At 31.5% G+C, this 19,510-nt stretch overlaps 1 protein-coding gene across 3 annotated transcripts in view; it reads left to right on the top strand.

The window, feature by feature from the left end:
* The window catches only part of LOC126744656 (uncharacterized), a 113,806-nt gene that overhangs the window by 79,674 nt on the left and 14,622 nt on the right, over positions 1–19,510 (top strand). For all 3 annotated transcript variants that reach the window (XM_050452176.1, XM_050452175.1, XM_050452174.1), the window contains 2 exons: positions 8,633–8,725; positions 9,096–9,158. In XM_050452176.1, coding sequence (XP_050308133.1) covers positions 8,633–8,725; positions 9,096–9,158 — 156 coding nt within the window. The remainder of the gene's footprint in view (positions 1–8,632; positions 8,726–9,095; positions 9,159–19,510) is intronic.

Genomic DNA, 19,510 nt, shown 5'->3' with positions numbered 1-19,510 from the left:
TCTCATTATATGGGAAGAATTTTCAGCAGGAGAAATTTCAATGCTTTGTCTGCTGCTACTGCTTCGGTAAATTGGAATGCACTTGAAACGGCTTCTGACCCACCTACTTTATTTTTTGAAGTTCTGTATGATAAGATCAATCAGTGCTTTCCTAAAATGAGCTTAAAACTAAGAAACAAAAACCATGGGTTACAAGAGGCCTTAGAATTTCAGCTAAAAACCTCCGTTTGTTGACTAAATTGTGCAAATATACCACAAATGAAAATATCCTTGTATATCATCAGAAATACCGTAGTCTGTACAGAAAGACAATTAAAGCAGCAAAATCTAATTATTATAGGGATCGCTTAAATATGTCATCAAATAGGCAAAGAGAGTGTTGGTCGATTATTAATGATTTTAAACATTGCCATAGAAAAGTATCTGAACCGGAGTTGAAACCTGACATTTTAAACGACTATTATTGTGATATACCTAATATCTTGCTCAAGGGCATTCGTAGTAACATTGATCCCTTACACTATCTGCAACAAGTGTCGGTTGAGCATTCATTTTTCTTTCATCCTGTCGATCTTACCGAAGTAAAAAATGAAATCAAACGCCTAAAAAACCATAAATCATCTGGAGCTGATGGGATATCTTCGAGGTTGTTACTCTTTTAGCCTGATTCAGCCTTAAATGCTTTAGTTTCTGCCATAAACAATTCTTTACATATTGGCATTTTTCCTTCATGTTTAAAAGAAGCAGTGGTTATCCCTCTTCATAAGGGTGGAGATTTGGATCAGCCTTGTAATTTTCGTCCTATTTCTATTTTGTCTACCCTCTCTAAGATAGCTGAAAAACTTGCAAAAAGCAGAATTTTGTCCTTTTTACATCATAATGGCATTTTGTCTGCAAATCAGTTTGGATTTCAAGCCGGTAAAGGGACTCATGATGCTGTTTTTAGCTTTTTGGGGAGCGTCTATGTGTCCTTGATTCTATCAAATCGTACTCAGAAGGTTACAGTGTCTGGGCGTTTGTCTGCTTCTAGATCCCTAAAATGCGGCGTTCCCCAGGGTTCAGTGTTGGGACCACTGTTACTTTTACTGTATGTGGATGACTTGAGTTCATTGAAACTGCAGGGCAAGGTGGTTCAGTTTGCTGATGATACCACCATACTATGGAGCCATAAAAATTCTGATTATATTAAGACTTGTATCCTTGAAGACCTTTAAATTTTATCAGGATGGTGTGCTTCCAACAGGCTCGTGTTTAATGTAAGAAAGACCTCTATTATGGGGCTTAAGTGCGATGTTCAGGGTCTGATGTTTGACGAAAATTCCCTCTTGCAGAATAAAGAGTGCTGCAAGTTCCTAGGAGTTACCATTGATGGTCGGCTTCGGTTTGAAGATCATATTTTACATTTAGCTGGGACATTATCTTCTGGATGTTTTGCAGTAAGAATGGCAAAATAAGAGCTAGGAGGGGTGGTTGCACGTTCAGTGTGCTTTTCACTTATTGAATCTCATATTCGGTATGGCTTGCCTTTTTGGGGTTTAACCAATAAGGGGCTACTTAACATTGTATTTGTTATTCAAAAAAAAGCAGCTAGATACCTGTGTTCTGCTAAGTTAAGAGATTCTTGCAAACCCATTTTCATTTCTGAAAAAATCCTAACTCTTTTTTCACTCTTTATCTTAGAAACAGCTGCTCTTATTCACAAAATTCCCAAACTACCCTCTGACACTGGCCATTTGACTCGTGTAAATGATGTTCCCCTACCTATTCCTGCGTCTTCCCTTACCAAAAACTCATTCATTTACATAAGTAAAAAAATTTACAATCATGTTCCTCTATGTGTTAGACATATATCGGATGTTAAGAAATTTAAAAGAGAATTAAAGACGCTTTTATTGGCTAAGGCATATTATAACCTGGATGACTTTTTTAATGATAGGTTTTAACCTTGGACATGTTGGAAAGTTTTTTTTCTTTAGTTTTGTCAACAAGTTTACCTTTATTTTGTAATTGATTGTTTTTTTTAGTTATCTTTAATTCAAGTATGTTCAAAAAAATTTGTCTTCTTGTATTTAATTTTGTTCATTGTTTTGTCAATTTTTGAAATTGTATTTTTGTTTTGTTTTTTTAGCTTGTAGGATGCTTGTACACAAGATTATTCTTACGTAATATAGCACATTTTCTTTCTTTCTTTCTTTATTTCTTTCTTTCTGTTTATTTTACTAGGGGCGGACTAGATTGTACATTATAATGCTTAAATTTTTAACAACCTGTATGATAAAAACTCTGAAATAATAAATATCGATAGCTTAAATCTTAAACTAAAGAAAAAGCACTTTGGTTCGTTACCGATAAAATGAACCGTTTTGGAGAAAAAAAAATTAAGAGATTACTGTTTTATTTTAATTCAAAAGAACCATAATATGTTCTTTTTTTTCAGCAATGCGACAGTTATTTAAACAACAGAGAAACTCCCATTTTAAGTTGTTTAATCTGAAAAAGTACATGTTTTTAAAAATGCAGTGTGGTTCTTAAAAAACAACCTGAAAAAAAATGAAAATGAAAATGTTTTTGCATCTTGTTGTCGGCATTTTTTGTTTTTCTAAACGCATTGTTCTTGCAAATATTTCTATAGTACACAATAAACGAATACCTGTCTTTCAAAACTTGCCATCTCTCACATTGTTTTTACATTGATTCTTTATTTCGATAATATCTTTAGTCGAAATATGGAATTTACGTATATTAAGTAGGCAGATATGTAACTTATGAATGGTAAAAGGTTGTTTGAAGAAAGATTTCCTAATCACACTATTCCAAATCAAAAGACATTTTAATAAATTGTCCAACCTCTAAGGAAAACTGGTAGGCGAGTCCACTTAATAAGACATTATTGGCGTTCTTTAACGTAATTTTAGGATGCTTTGAGAAGAAAAGTACTGATGCTGGTCAAAGAAGAACAGTACTTACGGTACAATAGGAGGAAAATATTTTGGATGCTGTAGCTAATACTCCTTTAATGAGCACTCGAAAATTGAGCTGTTAATTATAACAGCTTAATTCACCAAAAACAATAATACATAAAGTACTTCAAAAACAGTTGTTATATCCATATCAACTACAAAAAATGCAAGAACTAATTCCCGAAGATTTTCGTCGTAGAATACAATTCCCGAACTGGCTATCAGATTAGCAGCGAATTATTCCAAACGTCATAAGCATTATTCATTTTGCCAATGAAGCAGGGTTTACCAAAAATGGTATTGAGAATTTACATAACTCGCATATATGGGCTGACAAAAATTCTCATGCGGCTGTTGTTTGTCATTATCAACGTCAGGTCCAATGAATTAATATCTGGGCAGTAATCATTGACAATTTTTTAATTGAGCCATTTGTATTATCGCCACGATTGAATGGAGAACTTTATTTGGAGTTCCTCCAGAACTATCTTCTGGAGTTAATAGAGCATTTGCCACTTGCGATCCACCACCGAAACATGTATTTTATGCATGATGGAGTCCTACCTCATTTCAGTGTTGCTGTAAGTTGGATGGGCAGAGGAGAATACATTTCCTGGCCTCGGTCTCCTGATCTAACGCCATTTCATTTTTACCTATGGTGTCACCTCAAAGTCTTGGTGTATTCAACAACTGTCAATACTCGGGACGGAAGGAACGGATATTGACAGTTGTTGAGAAGGACGGGAGGAACTTACAAAGAATCAGGATTTGTTGTGATGTGATAAGGAACAATCCAGGGTTATTGTGGCGAGTACAGTAGCCCACGATTCGTCGTACCCGCGAGTGTATCAGAGGAGCCCAAGTTGAACCTACCTATAAAGTTTTTAATTAGTTGTCTCGAATTATTAGGTTCTTTCTTTATTACATTCTTTTTTCATTTTTTCAACCAATTTCGTTAAGGTGCCTTTCTAAGAACCACACTGCATTTTTAAAATATGTACTTTATTAAATAAAACACAATAAAATATATTAAAATGAAACTTCTCTGTTGTTTGAATAACTGTCGCATCGATAAAATTTATTTATAGGAAAACTCTATATAATTTTTTTATTTTTTAGAGCTTTTCCACCCTTTCCGGGACACCCTGTATAGGTTTTGTATACTGCTCCTCAAATTTCTTTAATAGCAGCTTCATTAATTTCTCGGTCTTTATTAACTGACTTTTTGTTAATGATATGAATTGAAATGAAACTTAGGTACACACCTCTGTCCGGAACACACTTACGTCAGAAGTACACTTTTATGCCAGAAACACAGACTTTTATAGCCAACGTCAGCTTACAACTCTTAATTGACTTGCGTTTACTGTCGTTTTATTATTTCCAACATAAACATCAAGACTTAATAATTTATTCTACTTTCAAACTAATCGCTATTTTATATATATACTATTAAATAATATTCTGAGAATAATGATACCGGACTTGCTCCTTTTTGTTTTATACTCCTAGGAAAAATCAAATATTAATTCAGTCATCAGAGAAACATAATATTCATTATATTTTATAACTTGAATCTTTTATACCCCTATTTAAAATTTCCAAACCAGTATTTTTGACATTCACTTAATTTTTTGAAATAGCACATTACTATGAACAACCACTTTTGAAATGCAGTTTTTCAAAAATATTATAGTCAGTAAAAAATTTCAAATAATGTAAAGACTAAAATTGCACTTGACAAGATGTTACGTGTTATGTCAATTAATTAATAATTAAAGAATCGCATCAAAACGCAGCCTCCTATTCTAGAAATCAAAGCCTTTTATTAATTAAATGTGTTTATTTATGTGACTTAGTTTTTTCGTTACATTAAAAAAAATTAAGTAATAATAATAATAATATAAGTGTCTCATTTAAAATAAGAAAGTAAGTGTCACTTCCAATCAAACAGGAAGCGATGGAAAACAACTGAATATGTCAAAAGATACTCTTATACTATACCAAATTTAATTTTATCTTGAAGAATAAAATAATTATGAAATGTTCCCTTTTTCCTGGGTCACTCGGTACAACATAATAGTTTTTGAAGGTATTTTGTTTTAAATATATTTAGATTGCCAAAATTTTATTCATTGTTGATAATTTAGAGCATGTTAGCAGAATGAAAGGCTTTGCATTACAGCATACTCCCATTACTAAATTACAAAATAAACGCTATTTAAAACAAATATACAGTGTGTCCGGAAAAAAGAGGCCGATCCGCGGGTGACATATAGACCAAAATAATGCGACTTTCGTTATGCCATTTTTTAATTGGACACTCGGTAATCAATATACAGGGCGTCAAAATGAGAAATATAAAATCGTTTTTGTGAAGAAAGTCGAGTGTTTTATAAGATATTAAATTAACATTTTTTGGTGTGAGGGGGTTTTTGCTATACCTTGCAAAAAGCGCCACCTGTGGTATATTGCATGTGTTAAAAATACTAAAACTTTTTTGTACCCCTGTATAATAAAGTTCTAGTAAAAAATTCTAATTATCCAATCTTATTTTGTAAAAAAAACATTCTTTGTAAATGTCGGCCTGCGGATTTTTTAGATTTATTAGATATCCTTATTTCAAAATCTAGATACATTTTAACAAGTTAATAAAATAAACGCTAATTATTTTTTCTATATTAATGCCAAATTACTTACTTATAATAAAAATCATAGAATAATGACCCAAAATTATTTGACCTACGTGACCTCCATTCATTTGTATACACATACGAGCCCTCTTTATTAAAGAAAATCTAAGGCTTTGAAAAATATTTTGTTTCAACCTGAAATGCTCCATATACACAAAGTCTTTCATACATCCCCGGATAGAAAAATCTAAAGATGTAAAGTCGGGCGAAGGGGATGGCCACGGAACAGGAGCCTCTTGACCCCGACCAATCCAGTGATTAGGAAATACTTGATGTAAAGTGTTCCCAAAATTTATAGAAAAATGAGCCGAAGCACCGTTGAGTTAAAACCAAAAATTTTGTCTTAAATTTAGAGGCAAATCATCAAGCAAATCGGGCAGTATTTCTTGTAGAAACAACAGAAATGAATCACCAGTTAAATTATCTGGTAAAATGACAGGTCCTAAAAGAAAGATATTCACAACACCTGCCCACACATTAAATTTAAAATTTACTTGATGATGTGTCAAAACTATGGCTCTACCATTCTCTTCAGTCCATATGTATGTGTTATGGATATTTGTCATGCCGTTTCTCGTCAACGTGGCTTTGCTAGTAAACAGAATCGCCCTTATAAAATCCATATTTTTATTATTCATTTTACATAACCATCTACAAAAAGCAAGTCTTGCTTTGGGATCGTCAGGTAAAGGACTCTGTACTTGTTGAAAATTAAATGAATAAAGTTGTTGACTCCGTAAAATATTATGTATCTCGGTTTTCCCAATATCTCTCACTCGTTCAGCCAAAACCCTAGCACTAATGTTTGGTAATTCTTCGACAATATTAAAACTTCTTCCTGTTGCCCTGGTTGAACCGCACGAGGTCGGCTGCAATTACCCTTCCGTCTTTCACTGAAACTTCCAGTCTCCCCTGTGCGGTTAATCAAATTTAAAAAATATTTTCTTTTGAGACGAAATCGGTTTGGGCAAAGCGCCTAGCGGCTAAACTAGCATTGGAGTTACATTTTCCTAGTTGAGAATTGACATTGGTATTTACTTTTTACAATAATATTTAAAACTTACCAAACATCAAAACCATATCCGCCATTTCGGAAAAGGGTACATTTCTTGGTTTATGAGCCATTATGGTTTTATAAGTTATGAAGAAAACACACCAAATACAAATGTGTAATTAAGAAATGTAGATTTATTTTAGGAGTATTTGAGAAGCTTGTTAAGAGGGTCAGAAGCATTTAAATTTGTCACTTTGACAGTACGTAAAGTTACTGGCGCCCAGAGTCAGCCAATTTGTTTAGAAATAAGTATCTAGATTTTAAAATTAAGATATCTAATAAACGGATTCTCAGGCCGACATTTACTAAGAATAATTTTTTTACAAGAAAAGATTGGATAATTAGAATTTTTACTAAAACTTTTTTATACAGGGGTATAAAATTTTTGGTATTTTTAACAGATGCAATATACCGCAGGTGGCTTCCTCTGCAAGGTATAGCGAATCCGTGAACGGATTTCAAATTCTCGTTCCAAAAAACACCCTCACACCAAATTTTAATTTAATATCTTTGAAATACTTGACTTACTTCAAAAAAACGATTTTATATTTTTTATTTTGACACCCTGTATATTGATTACCGAGCACCCAATTAAAAAATGGCATAACGAAAGTCGCATTATGTTGGTCCACCCTATATGTAGCCGGCGGATTGGCCGCCTTTTCCGGACACCCTGTATATTAAATACTCAGTACTAACACTTTTATAAAAGGTAAAAACACAAAATCTACAGCATCACAAATACATTTAATAAAATTACAAAGGTTACATGTTTCGCTCGACTAGAGCATCATCAGACCTAAACAAATTAAAATGATGTAACCCGAAAAAAGGAAAATTCAGCAAACCTTTTTCTTCTCTTTTTCGTTTTTTCGTTCCCCACTGCTGACATTTTACATTTTTACTTTTTTATTTTTTTTTTTAAGCATATATTTTTATCTATGGTGGGAATTGTTAACTTAACCTAGCTTTTCTTTTTTTGTTAGTTGTAATGTGATCTGTGTAGGTCTAGGTAATGAGTTTTATAAGCGTTCTTTTTGTGAAAAATATCTTAATGTATTTTTTAGGCCTGATGATGCTCCGATAGGAGCAAAACACGTGTAGAATTTAAAAAAATATATGGATTTGATGAGATGACTTTGTGTTTTTACCTTTGTTTTGTTATCGTTTGGTCTCTTAGAGAAAAAATGGATGATACGTTTCTATATAAAAGTGTATTCCTGGCATAAGTGGATTCCTGAGTTTCACTATAATAAATGTTAGGAAATTAACTTCTCTATAAGAAATCTATTGATGGTCCAAAAAAAACTTTTTCTGTTAAAATAAGTCATTGACAAAGCTGTTACCTTTTGAATATCTATTAATTGGTGCCATGATATTTCTTGTTCTGTTGATTATTATCCTGTTCCTGCTTCAATAAAGGCTTAATTCTCCAGACCTGGACAAAAAAAAACTACGAGGAAGATCCAAATTACACTAGCCTGTTTCAAGATAAAAATATCCTAGTACTTTCTGACTTAAGGAGGAAGGAGTTATGTAGCCACAAGCCCATAAAGTTATTACTTATTCATTACTGTCATTTTTCGGAATACCAGTTCAATTATTACCACAGAAATTAATAACAACCAACCAGCAGATACATAGATACGTAGATTACCAAACGTATAAATATATTAAAAAAATAATTTATCAATTTTTATTTGTTCATTATTTATGTTAATACAAAACCCATTTGTTTAAGTGGTTTTAGTCAATTAGCGTAATCCAGGATACCTCATATTTTATTACACCAAACGATAGCAATGAGTATCTTCTACGTTGAAAGCTAAAAATTTTAATAAAGGCTTTAAAAGAAATATCATTTGTTATTGTAATTACTTTGACATCAATTTTCTATTAAAATAAGTTTATACTGCTTTTTTCAGGGTAGTCCCGATGGAGGCGGATCTGATATTGGTGCATTTGCTGGTGGATTACTTGGAGCATTTATTAAAGGTGTCGCTAATCCTCCTGGTCCGGTAGGTTTTATAACTAATAAAATTAATATCTTTTGAGACTATCTAAAATTAAGAAAATTATTGGTTTTTACATTATTTGTCAATAATAAAATTTTGACCGATGAAATAAAGAATCTAGTCGACTTTTGTTGTAAAAGTTACATTAATTTAAGGAAACTTCCTTATTATTTACAAAAAGGATCTAATTTAAAATAAGCTATTATTCTCTCAGAAATTAAGTCTCTACATTGACCGTGAACTATTGTGAATGTTGCATTTTTATTTTTTAGAAAAAAACCAAACCTATAAGTTATTAGTCTAGGATTATTCATTTAGACGGGTGAATTGAACTGATTAATCATGATATTATTATCTAATTATTATTTTTTAGAAAGGCGCGGGTATTCTAGCCGGGAAGGTGGTGACTGGTATATTGCCAGCCTTGAGTGCCCCAGTAAGTGTCCTATATTTATTATTATACATTAAAAAAAAACGTTTTTTGCTTTATCCTTGCTTTGCGGTTTTTAATTAAATAAAGTAACCAAAATTTCCTATACAAGTGGTGTACTGTAATATACTTGATATAATTTTGAAAAACGTAAAGCGAGCCATATTTTATTTTAGGAAGGTCATGCTTCGCGAGATAAATAGAATCAAATATTTACTGCAAAAGCTATAACAGATGGTTATTTCTATTCACTTAATCTATCCTGTTAGCCGCTAATACTAAAGTGATGCTAGTCTCTAACGGTAATTTTCTTATGTAAGCTAATATACACTCAATTCAGTTGAGCATATCTTTTAGCAATTGGTTATTTTCCTAAGTACCAAATTTCTATCCCTTCTAAATATTATGTAGTTTTGGTAAAATAGTTCATTTTGTTCACATTTGGTTAATAGTTAATTTGATAAGTCTGTGTCATTTAGTGGCAGTTACAGAGACCTGCATCCAGGATGGTGTCTTGAATGGCGAACTATTTAACCAAAACTATAGAGTATTTAGAAGGAATAGAAATTTGGATGTAATGAATGTAGTAAGAGGACAAGTTCTGCTTGGTGTTAGGAGTGATATACCAGCCCCGGCAATTGATTTTCGGGACATTGAAAATCTGATACCTAGGATAGATGTATTGAGATGTAAGCTGTTAATCTCTTATAAACCTGTATATATATTTTTGTTATTTATATTCAACCACAAACGCCACTGCCTCAATGTCAACTTTTTTTGATTATTTTTCAGTGTATGAGCTCATATAAAATAATAAGGTGATCTTCATTAAAGACTTCAATATTACATCTAGTCCCCAGCTTAATATGTTAAAAGATTTTATGGCATTATGCAGTTTCAAACAATTTAATACATTTAAAACTCCCTACAATAAGGTATTGGATCTTGTGATAAGTAATTTTGAGTATGAAGTTGCTAAAGAAAATCAAACACTTGTTCTTGAAGAGAAATCGCACTCCAGCATTAATGTCTCCCTGGTCTTGGAGAATAAATTATCATCTGACTTCTTTTAGACTAACCCTAATAGCAAATGCCAACATTTTTAAAAGGCTAATTGCCCTCCGCTTTAAATACTCCTCTCGGAGAACAATTACCAGTTTTTAGCTGGTAACTGTGTCTGATGTCAGTCTGGCAGTATCACTTTTGATATCACTATGAGCATCTATATAACATACTCGACCAAAGAGTATATTATAACTTACTCTCTCTCTCTTTAAATAGAATAAATATAAAATAAAATAAAATAAAATCAAAGAAAAACACTTTCCGAATTCCTGCTTCGGTTAGGTCGGTCCTCATTTACAGTACCTTAATGCATTGTCAATGGTTTTGCTGACTTTTGTTTACGTGGACTCGTCGCATCTCGTGCCTACACACCTTGGCCCGGATTCCTGCTTCCCTAACATAATAATAAATGCTTTATCTGAAAATAAAGTGAAGGCTATACTGCAAAAAAATGAAAAACAAATACATAGCTAGACTTGATATGATCCCTTCTTTTATTCTTTGAGATTGTGCACAATATTTTACAGCTCCCCTGCTCCTCATATTCAGTCTTGCTATAAGAACCTCCACTTTTCCAGATGTTTGAAAGATTTCTAAAATTACGCCAATACATAAGAGCGGTGCAACAGACAATATTGAAAATAATTGACCTGTCCATACTGTCGAACTTCTCGAAGGCCTTTGAAATGTATATCTATGACAGCTTATTTCATCAACTGAAAAATCATATTTCTTTAAAACAACATGGTTTCTTTCGTAGAAAGTGGACCGTCACGAATCTCACGTGTTTTCTACAAAAAGTATACATAGCTGTGGGACATAGGAGATAATTGGATGTTATGTATTCAGATTTTTCAAAGGCCTTCGATAGGTTGAACTATATTCTTATCATTGTCTAAATTACTTTATGCAGCAATGGTGTGGTTCCCCAACTCTAATGTCCATATAAACAGACTAAAATATGTGCAGCGCAGGTTTTTGAAGTATCTGTGCTTCAAAATTAATGGAATCTACCCTACAAGGGGGTATGACCATAAACTCCTTCTACAAAGATTTAATTTTTTATCTCTAAGGCATTGCTCTACTCTGAGCAGCGAGCTTTTTTAATTTAAATTATGCAACTATAAAATTTATGCACCTTATCTTTTAGGGAAGTTAAACTTTTTTATTCCCCCTATACACACTAGAAAATACCTTCGTTTTTATTTAGGAAATAAACTTACTTAATTTAGCAAGAAATACACCTTGCTTATAGTTTAATATATTTACACAGCAATAATAATATTGACCTTTGATAAGTTTTGATAAGATATTCAGAATTTTAATGGCACTATAGCTGCATTTAAACATAAAATTGCTGCAATAATTATGACCTTATAACCATTAAATATTTCTATATATATAAATTCTCCATTTAATTCTCTTTTGCATGCACGGCTGTTTTTAAGTCAAATTAATTTTGGAGTTTTTAAGTTTTATATGCTGTTCACCTAAGCTGCCTAAAGTATTTAGTTTTTTGTTTTTTTTTAATTTATTGGTTTGTATAACTACTTTTTATCTGTTAAGCAAGTTGTCTTATTATTAGGAATTTCCTGTTAGACAATTGTTGGTGAAATAAATAAATAAATTAAAAACTCTGTGAGGGACCACCCTTTAATAATGAAGAAAACTTCAATATATTATACTTAATTATATTACATTATATACTTGGAACTGCTAGTACGTTTTTTTTTATTAAATGTTTCAACAAAAATAGTGGTTTAAAAAACATGTCATAAAAAACGAAAAGAAAAAAAAAATTTAAAATAGTCGAACGAAAATTATATAATGCTTTAAACTATACAAACAAAAAGTCAAAACAACAAGAGAGAAAAAAGTAGGTCACTCTAAGAAAAAAATTGAAGGCATGGTGCAACAAGAGCTAGCGAGGCGAAAGAAAAAAAAGAGGAGTGCAATTTCATTCAATAAAAACCCTTATATATTTGTTGCTCAGCAAATGCCGGCAAATCAATTCAATTATATATTGTGATAAAAAATATAAAGTTATATATATTTATACATGTATTATTATACAAATGCAAACGCCTCTAAACTACGGTTTGAGCTTGCCAAAGCATATTACACATTAGAAATGATTAGAATAGATTTTAACACATTAGAAATTTTATTCCACATATCAGAAGCGATAAAAGTAAATGATCTTTCGTAATTTGTCGGGCAGAAATTGCGGATTTGATAGGTATTTTTAAAAGGAGTTAAACAATTTATTAGGCAAAGGCATTTTACTCTTAACTATTCTATACATAAATAAATACAAATGATGTTTTCTTCTGTTTTCCAGGTAAATAATATTATTAGAATTCAAATAAGAGGTAATATAATTGCGGTAGAATGTTAAAAGAATATCTTATGCAAGCATTTCGAATTTTTTTGATCCTTGGATTATTGAAAAATCTCTTAAAATTCTATATTGAGTTTCGATTGACACTATTTATAACCTACACAGTTTATTGGTAAATGTAACTGTCAATTATCTGTATATTACTGTAAGGTGGAAGATTGCAGATGACTATTCATAACTGCGATATAAACAGAAAATAATAAAGGAGGCAATAGTACCCCTTGTGGCACACTTCCTAATACTGATATGTAGCTGGACTTTCGTTCCATTATATAGCTGCTTTTAGAGATACCAAAAAAACCCTTTTGCATTATGAGAAAAATCATAAAAGTTTAATTTTGCCAGGAGCATTATGATATATGGGATTGAATGCTTTGGTAAAATTCAGCAATGTTAGATATGTTGGTTTTTTATGGTCTTTAATATTTCTAATATTATTTAAAATTTTTACCAAGAATGTTGACGTGCTCAACATTCTTGATAGATATTATGTGCGTTTCTTCTACAAAAAGAGATATTTGTTGATAAATGAATTTCTCGAAGAAATGAAAAGTTTTTTTATATTGCTGGAAAAATCCTTATTGGTTCTAAATGCTGAGGTCATTGGCGTTTTCAGGATCTGCTTTCTTAGGCAATTTTCTTTTTAAGCTGCTGGGAAAATGCCCTCCAAAACACAAGTGTTTATTATGGTTATTACGCGGTGTTCGGTTGAAAACATTTCGATTAAAAAGACTTGACAACAGTGTAAGCGGCAACCGCGCTCCGTCATAGACAATTTCTGGGAAGCACACCGGCCCGTCTCCAAGAGCTGCATTAGCAGTATTACGAGAGAAATCATCGTGTTGTTACGCTTCTGTTTTTTCTCCTTTTTTAACTCTCGTAAAACAAAACGTATCAATATCCTTATCCTTGATATATCAATATCAATTCGCTGTACCTAATAATAAGAAGGCTTTATAATATAAATAAGTAATTTTAACGTGTAGTTGCCTTTCTTTTATTAGTTAACGCTAGCAGTGTTAGAACAAACGCAACATACAGTCCACTTTTAACATTTCCACCACGCGGTTCATAAGTTGTAGGGTAGACATAATAGGATATCCTTTATTATAATTTCATCTGCCTTTGTATGTAGCTGACTTAGACTTAGTTTTTTTTTAAGTAATTTGCCTTTATAACTATTTTTAAGACCACTGTTACTCATTTCGGAATTTTCTGATTTTTATTAAATTTTGTAAAAGACTTTTGGATAATTTTTGTCAGAAAAAAACTCTTCAGACGTTCATTATATAGTGAACGACAAAACGAACGGGTGTCTAATGTAGACGCGATCAATACAAACTTTCTTATTTTTAATACATTTTTGGATTCTACACAAAATTATAAACATTTCTTCATCTAAAACTTATTCTACTAAAAGTAGAAGAAAACAAGTTCAATGTATGTAAAGAGTTACTTATTTTGTTGGGGTTACGTTAGAAAAGGAACCAATTTCAAAATTGCGTAAACACAGAACATTGAAAGGCTAGAATTAGCATTGCCGTGGAACTATGGGCAGTTTGCTTGCAACATCTCTGATGCAATAATGCCAAATGCTTATGTAGAAATGGCAAAAAAAACACACTTTATATTATTATAAAAATTTTATATCATAAGTCTAATTTTGACAAGCTCAAAATAATACTATTTCTTTTTAATAAAATATGAAGCTTTTTTTTCATAAAATATGATAAAATACTTTATGAAGGAGTCAACATTCAAAGTTAAATGAATGTAAATAACGGGTATTAGAGGAAAAGGGCAACAACAACGCAACGCCGCTAGATTGTATTGTTGATTCCACCGACACAAGTAATTTTTACCAGTGCCCATCCAAAATCCAAAAAATCGGTCTAAATCGTTTTTTCCCCATAGTGCGACACAAGCGGCATAAGTTTTTACTATCGTAACAGTTCATAAAAACACTCAAATGAGACCTTTTTTCTTTTTCAACCAAAAATTAAAAAAAAACAGACAAGATGACATTTTGCAAGATGAAATCAGCTTTTGGATGGCGGTGTTTCCATTTAAAATTTTTGGAAGGAATTTTAGGAATAAGATTGTTATTTTTTTTGCTTTGAAGTTGTTATTTTTGCGCTTAGAATAGCATATAGTTATTTCTACTTTATATTTTTAATAAGTTAACATTATTATTATTATAGTTAATATTATTATATGTGTTGATATATATATGAAAATTTCTTCTTTTCAAAATGCGTCTAAACTTGACAACAGACCGCAGAGATAAGCGAATAATTTTAACGAATCAAATAAGTATGCATTTAATAAGGAATTTTGGTATTAGGTTTCTTTAATGTTTTAAAGCTATAAGATGCTTTAAAAAATTATAAAATTTTGATTCTTATATTAATTATTTAATAACAACTTGATTACTTTTGAAACGCCATAACTGTTATAAATTTATGTTGATTAACTATAAATATAGTTATAAGGACTTGGGTTACCGAATAGATGGAGTGGTCACGTGATCGTTCTGCACCGGAGGTGTGGCCTAGAGCCTCGATAGGGTTCATGACTTTTATAGAGGTTTTATTTAATTTTATTAGTCGAGCGGCGTTAAATCGTTTTGGTTGAATTTTCTGCTATTCGAATATTTAAGAAAGTTGAGATTGTGTTTATTTTTTTGTTAATTTGTTTGTTAACAAATAATGGCTGACGCGCCACGTACACCCCCATTTTCACCCCCCAAGAAAAGAGTATGAAAACATTTGACCATTGCTGAAAAGGAAGTGATTATGAACATACATAAAACATGTGATAACGAGCATCCAGCATACAACAATGTGCAAAAAATCCAGTTTACAGCAGAAGCAGCAGATAATAAATATTCATATAACGTCAAACATTTACTAAATGTTTGACGTGGCACGATTACTTAAAAGGATTACCTATCCCTTTTCGGTAAACCCCAATATATTAACATTACTTTGCATAACAAAATACTTAAAAGGCATTATTATATCATTACCTGACACAACCTCAAAATCGGTTTGGACCCATTTTACAGGCAACCGTATTATATTTTAAAAAAAGCTGCTTACAAAGCAAAGCTGTACGGTAAAATAATTTAAAATAACTAGGCATAATTCTCCTCGTCTAAATCTGCCAAGGTTGCATCGATGGGCGGGCATATATTTCGCGCACCTCATTTACTCCATATGTTCGGTAATCCGACTATAGCAACCCATCAGAGCAAACTTTTTACCTTCGATATTCTCGAAAACCGTTGGCTCTGGCGATGTGCAACAGGAGTACCTTTTTTGTAGGAAAAAGTACGTAGTTTTTAAAATATGAATTCACGTTACGAAAAAAATAACCTTAAAAAAGTTATTAACGAAACAACTCCTGACTTGCAAGAACTAATCCTTTCCAATTTTCCCAATAATTTTTCAGTATCACAAATTTTTAATTAGGGTCAAAATTTATAGCGGCAGACTTTTTTTGAATTTTATCTCATTTTTAATCCTACAATTTGAAAAAACTCGTTTTTTTAAATTCACCATTTTAGTGCCCTTAATATTCATTTTCCGCCCTATACTTATAGAAACTATTTTTACTTTTTTTAGGAGGACTATTACCCTTCGGTTTTTTACACCATTTCAATGACACCCTGTATACTCATATTGAAACTTTTCATTCAAATTAAAGCCGTTATATAAATAATCTATTCATTATTTTAATTTATTAAATCATAGAGCAAAAATTAAAATTGATAGAACCAATAGAATTTAAGTTAAGGCCGTATAATTAGAAGTTGATGAACCTATTATTTTTACATAAAACTCAAATTGAAATTTTATATAGATGGAAAACTTCATATCTTAGGATTGCATGTTGGTTTTTATGATTTTTATTTCCTAGAAAATCTATCGGAGTATACTTTAGCAACATAAAATTAACTCAAACAATGGATTTTATTTTATGTTGCTTTTTATACTGACTATTTTGCTCCACAAAATTTTTCGTCCAATGTTTCATCTTTCCAAGTTCTAAATTTTGTTACTTTTTTTAACTGTTTTCTTACCACGAATAATGAAATTACATATACTGGGCATATGCTCAGAATATCTAATTGGCATATTCATATATGCCAGGAATATCTCATATCTCCCTTGGCATATGCTAGATGGCCTTGGCATATTCAGGGGATATCGCAGGTCACCATACAACAAACATATGCCAGGAATATCTTGCAGCATATCTGCTGCATATATTGGGAATACCTTTAATCCATATGCCTGCATTATTTTTTAATCTTTTAAAATATATCCTAGGTATATAGTATCATTTATACAGGGTGTGAATTTGAAAAGTGTCAATGTGAATATCTTACAAAATATAAGAGTTGGAAAGACGCAGTTTGGAATAACTCTCATGGAGGTTGAAAAAATGGGAACCCCCTTTTTTTATCAAAAGGTGAGCCATTTCTAAGCGCCTTCTATCCCAGCATTGAACAATCTCCTTTTCTTATCACAACTTTAATTAATTTTTTTTTTGAGTAGGATTCATCCACAAGAAAAATTGTCATATTAAATATTTGGTGGTTCTATAGTTACCATGAGTCTCTCTTAGTCTTAAGTTATTTCAAAGTGCATTTTTTCAACTTAAAATATTTTCTGATTTCAAAGTTGTCAAATTAACACCCTGGATTGACGATTGACTAGTATAACCCTTAACTATGCTTCCTTTTTCTTTTTTCTTTAATTTATAGAGTCATGAGATTGAAGAGAGAAAGAGAAGGAGAGAAATCAGGTTTTGTAAAGCGGCATCAGCTTCTGAGGCCATTTAGCGCCCTGTACGTTTTTTTTTCTTATAATATTTTCATATTTTATTATATATATTTACTTTCTTTAAGAATTCTATTATATTCTTTATATTTTCTTCGTTTGGTAAATTGTGTTTCATTTTAAATGTATGTAATCTATTGCAATGTGCAAAAATATGTTTTATGGTGAGATTATAGTTGTTGCAAAAGGGGCATATTGGTTGATTTTCTTTCTTTCAGATATATTCATGTGTGGTTTTCGTGTGGCCTATCAGAATTCTACAAATAATTGATTGGTCTTTTTTGTTTAAATTTACATCTTAGCAAGGCGAAGGTTGTATTTTGATTTCTTCAATAAGCCTATTATCGGTTTCGCCTAAATCTAGTTTGAGTTGAGTTAAATTCTGTATTTTGTTATTTATTTGCAGAAATAGATCTTTCTAGTAAAAGGTATCTGATAGTCTAGAGCAGATACCAGTTGCATTTTTTGTATGTTATTAGCTGTTTCATTTCCGTCTATACCTATGTGACTGGGAATCCAGATATATAACGAATATTTTTACCATTTCTATTGCATTTGATTATGTCATTTTGAATATATATTTATGAATGCTGGGCGTTCCCAATTATATCTTTTAAGAGTATGTAATGAGCTGAGAGAGTCTGAAGCAATTAAGAATTTACTGAAAGATGATGTTTTTATGAAAATAATTGCTTCCTCAATAACATGTAGTTCTGTTGTAAGTATACTGCTATTTACATTTATTTCAGAATTTTGCGTGACAAGTAACAACATAACAACAACTGTGGAAAGTTATAGTTAGTACGATTGCCTATTTCAGCGAATTTTATATTATTCATTTTGAGTGATTTCGTTAGTATTATGTTAGGTGGAACAACTTGATTGCTTCAAGTGTATAAATCTTCTGGTATTTGTGTTTGAAAATATTTTTAGTTAAATATTTTAGAAGTAGCTGTGTGCGTCCGATGTTCAGAGGGGTGATTCCTGTTATACAATTTAAGCTGGTAATTCGAGTAGTTGGGAAAGTTCCAATACACACTCTAAGGCATAGATTTTGTATTGGATTTATTGTATTTACATATGATTTCCTTGCAGATATATAAACTATACTTCCATAGTCTATTTTTGGTTTAATAATGGTAATGTATATTCAATCACTCCCCCATTTGGAGATTGCTAATATCTTTAGTAGGTTTATATCAGCAGTGCACTTCATTTTTAAGTGTTTAAAATAGTCTTTCCAGGTCATTTTATTATCTAAAATTAATCCTAAGAATTTGTTTGATATTACAGTAGGAATTCCAAAATTTTGTATTCCAATAATGTTTGTCTTAGGGCAGTTTATTTTTTTACAGAAATGCATTGTATTAGATTTATTGGGTGAGAAAGTGAATCCCTTTTTATGTGCCCAAGATGTAATGTTATTGGTGTTTTTTTGCAACTTTCGTTAACATATAGCTATGTCAATGCAGACAAGTTTGATAGATGACCTCTTATTCCCGAAGAAAAGAGTTTTAATAATATTGTATTTCCATATGGTATCAAATGCACGAGTTAGGTAAAAAAAAACAGGAACAAGGTAATTTTTCTTAGCAAACTTTTCATATAAATCTAGAGTATATCCCATTATATGGTCAATTGTAGATGTCCCCTTGCCAAAACCAAATTGATTTGGATCAGTCAGATTGTTTTTTTCTAAGTACCACATCAGTCTAAAATTTACTACTCTTTCTAAAATTTTGCATAAATGGTTTGTAAGGGTTATAGGTCGGTAACTTTCTATATTGGCATATGGTTTCGCGGGTCTTACAATTGGAATTAGAGTTTAATGTCACCACGGATCTGGAAAGAACTTTGTGGACCAGATGCAATGATAGTACTTCAATAGTTTATGTAATGCTTCATTTGGGAGATTTGCAATCATTGTGATCAAAACTTCGTCTGGCGCAGGTGAGCGATTTTTGCTACACTTTATTGCAAATTTTAGTTCTTTAATGGTTGTGGGCAGATTATATAAGAATTCAGTATTACTATTGATGTTTATT

The sequence above is a fragment of the Anthonomus grandis genome, chromosome 14 (genome assembly GCF_022605725.1).
Source record: "Anthonomus grandis grandis chromosome 14, icAntGran1.3, whole genome shotgun sequence".
Lineage (NCBI taxonomy): Eukaryota > Metazoa > Arthropoda > Insecta > Coleoptera > Curculionidae > Anthonomus > Anthonomus grandis.
This window is presented reverse-complemented; position numbering and strand designations above follow the sequence as displayed.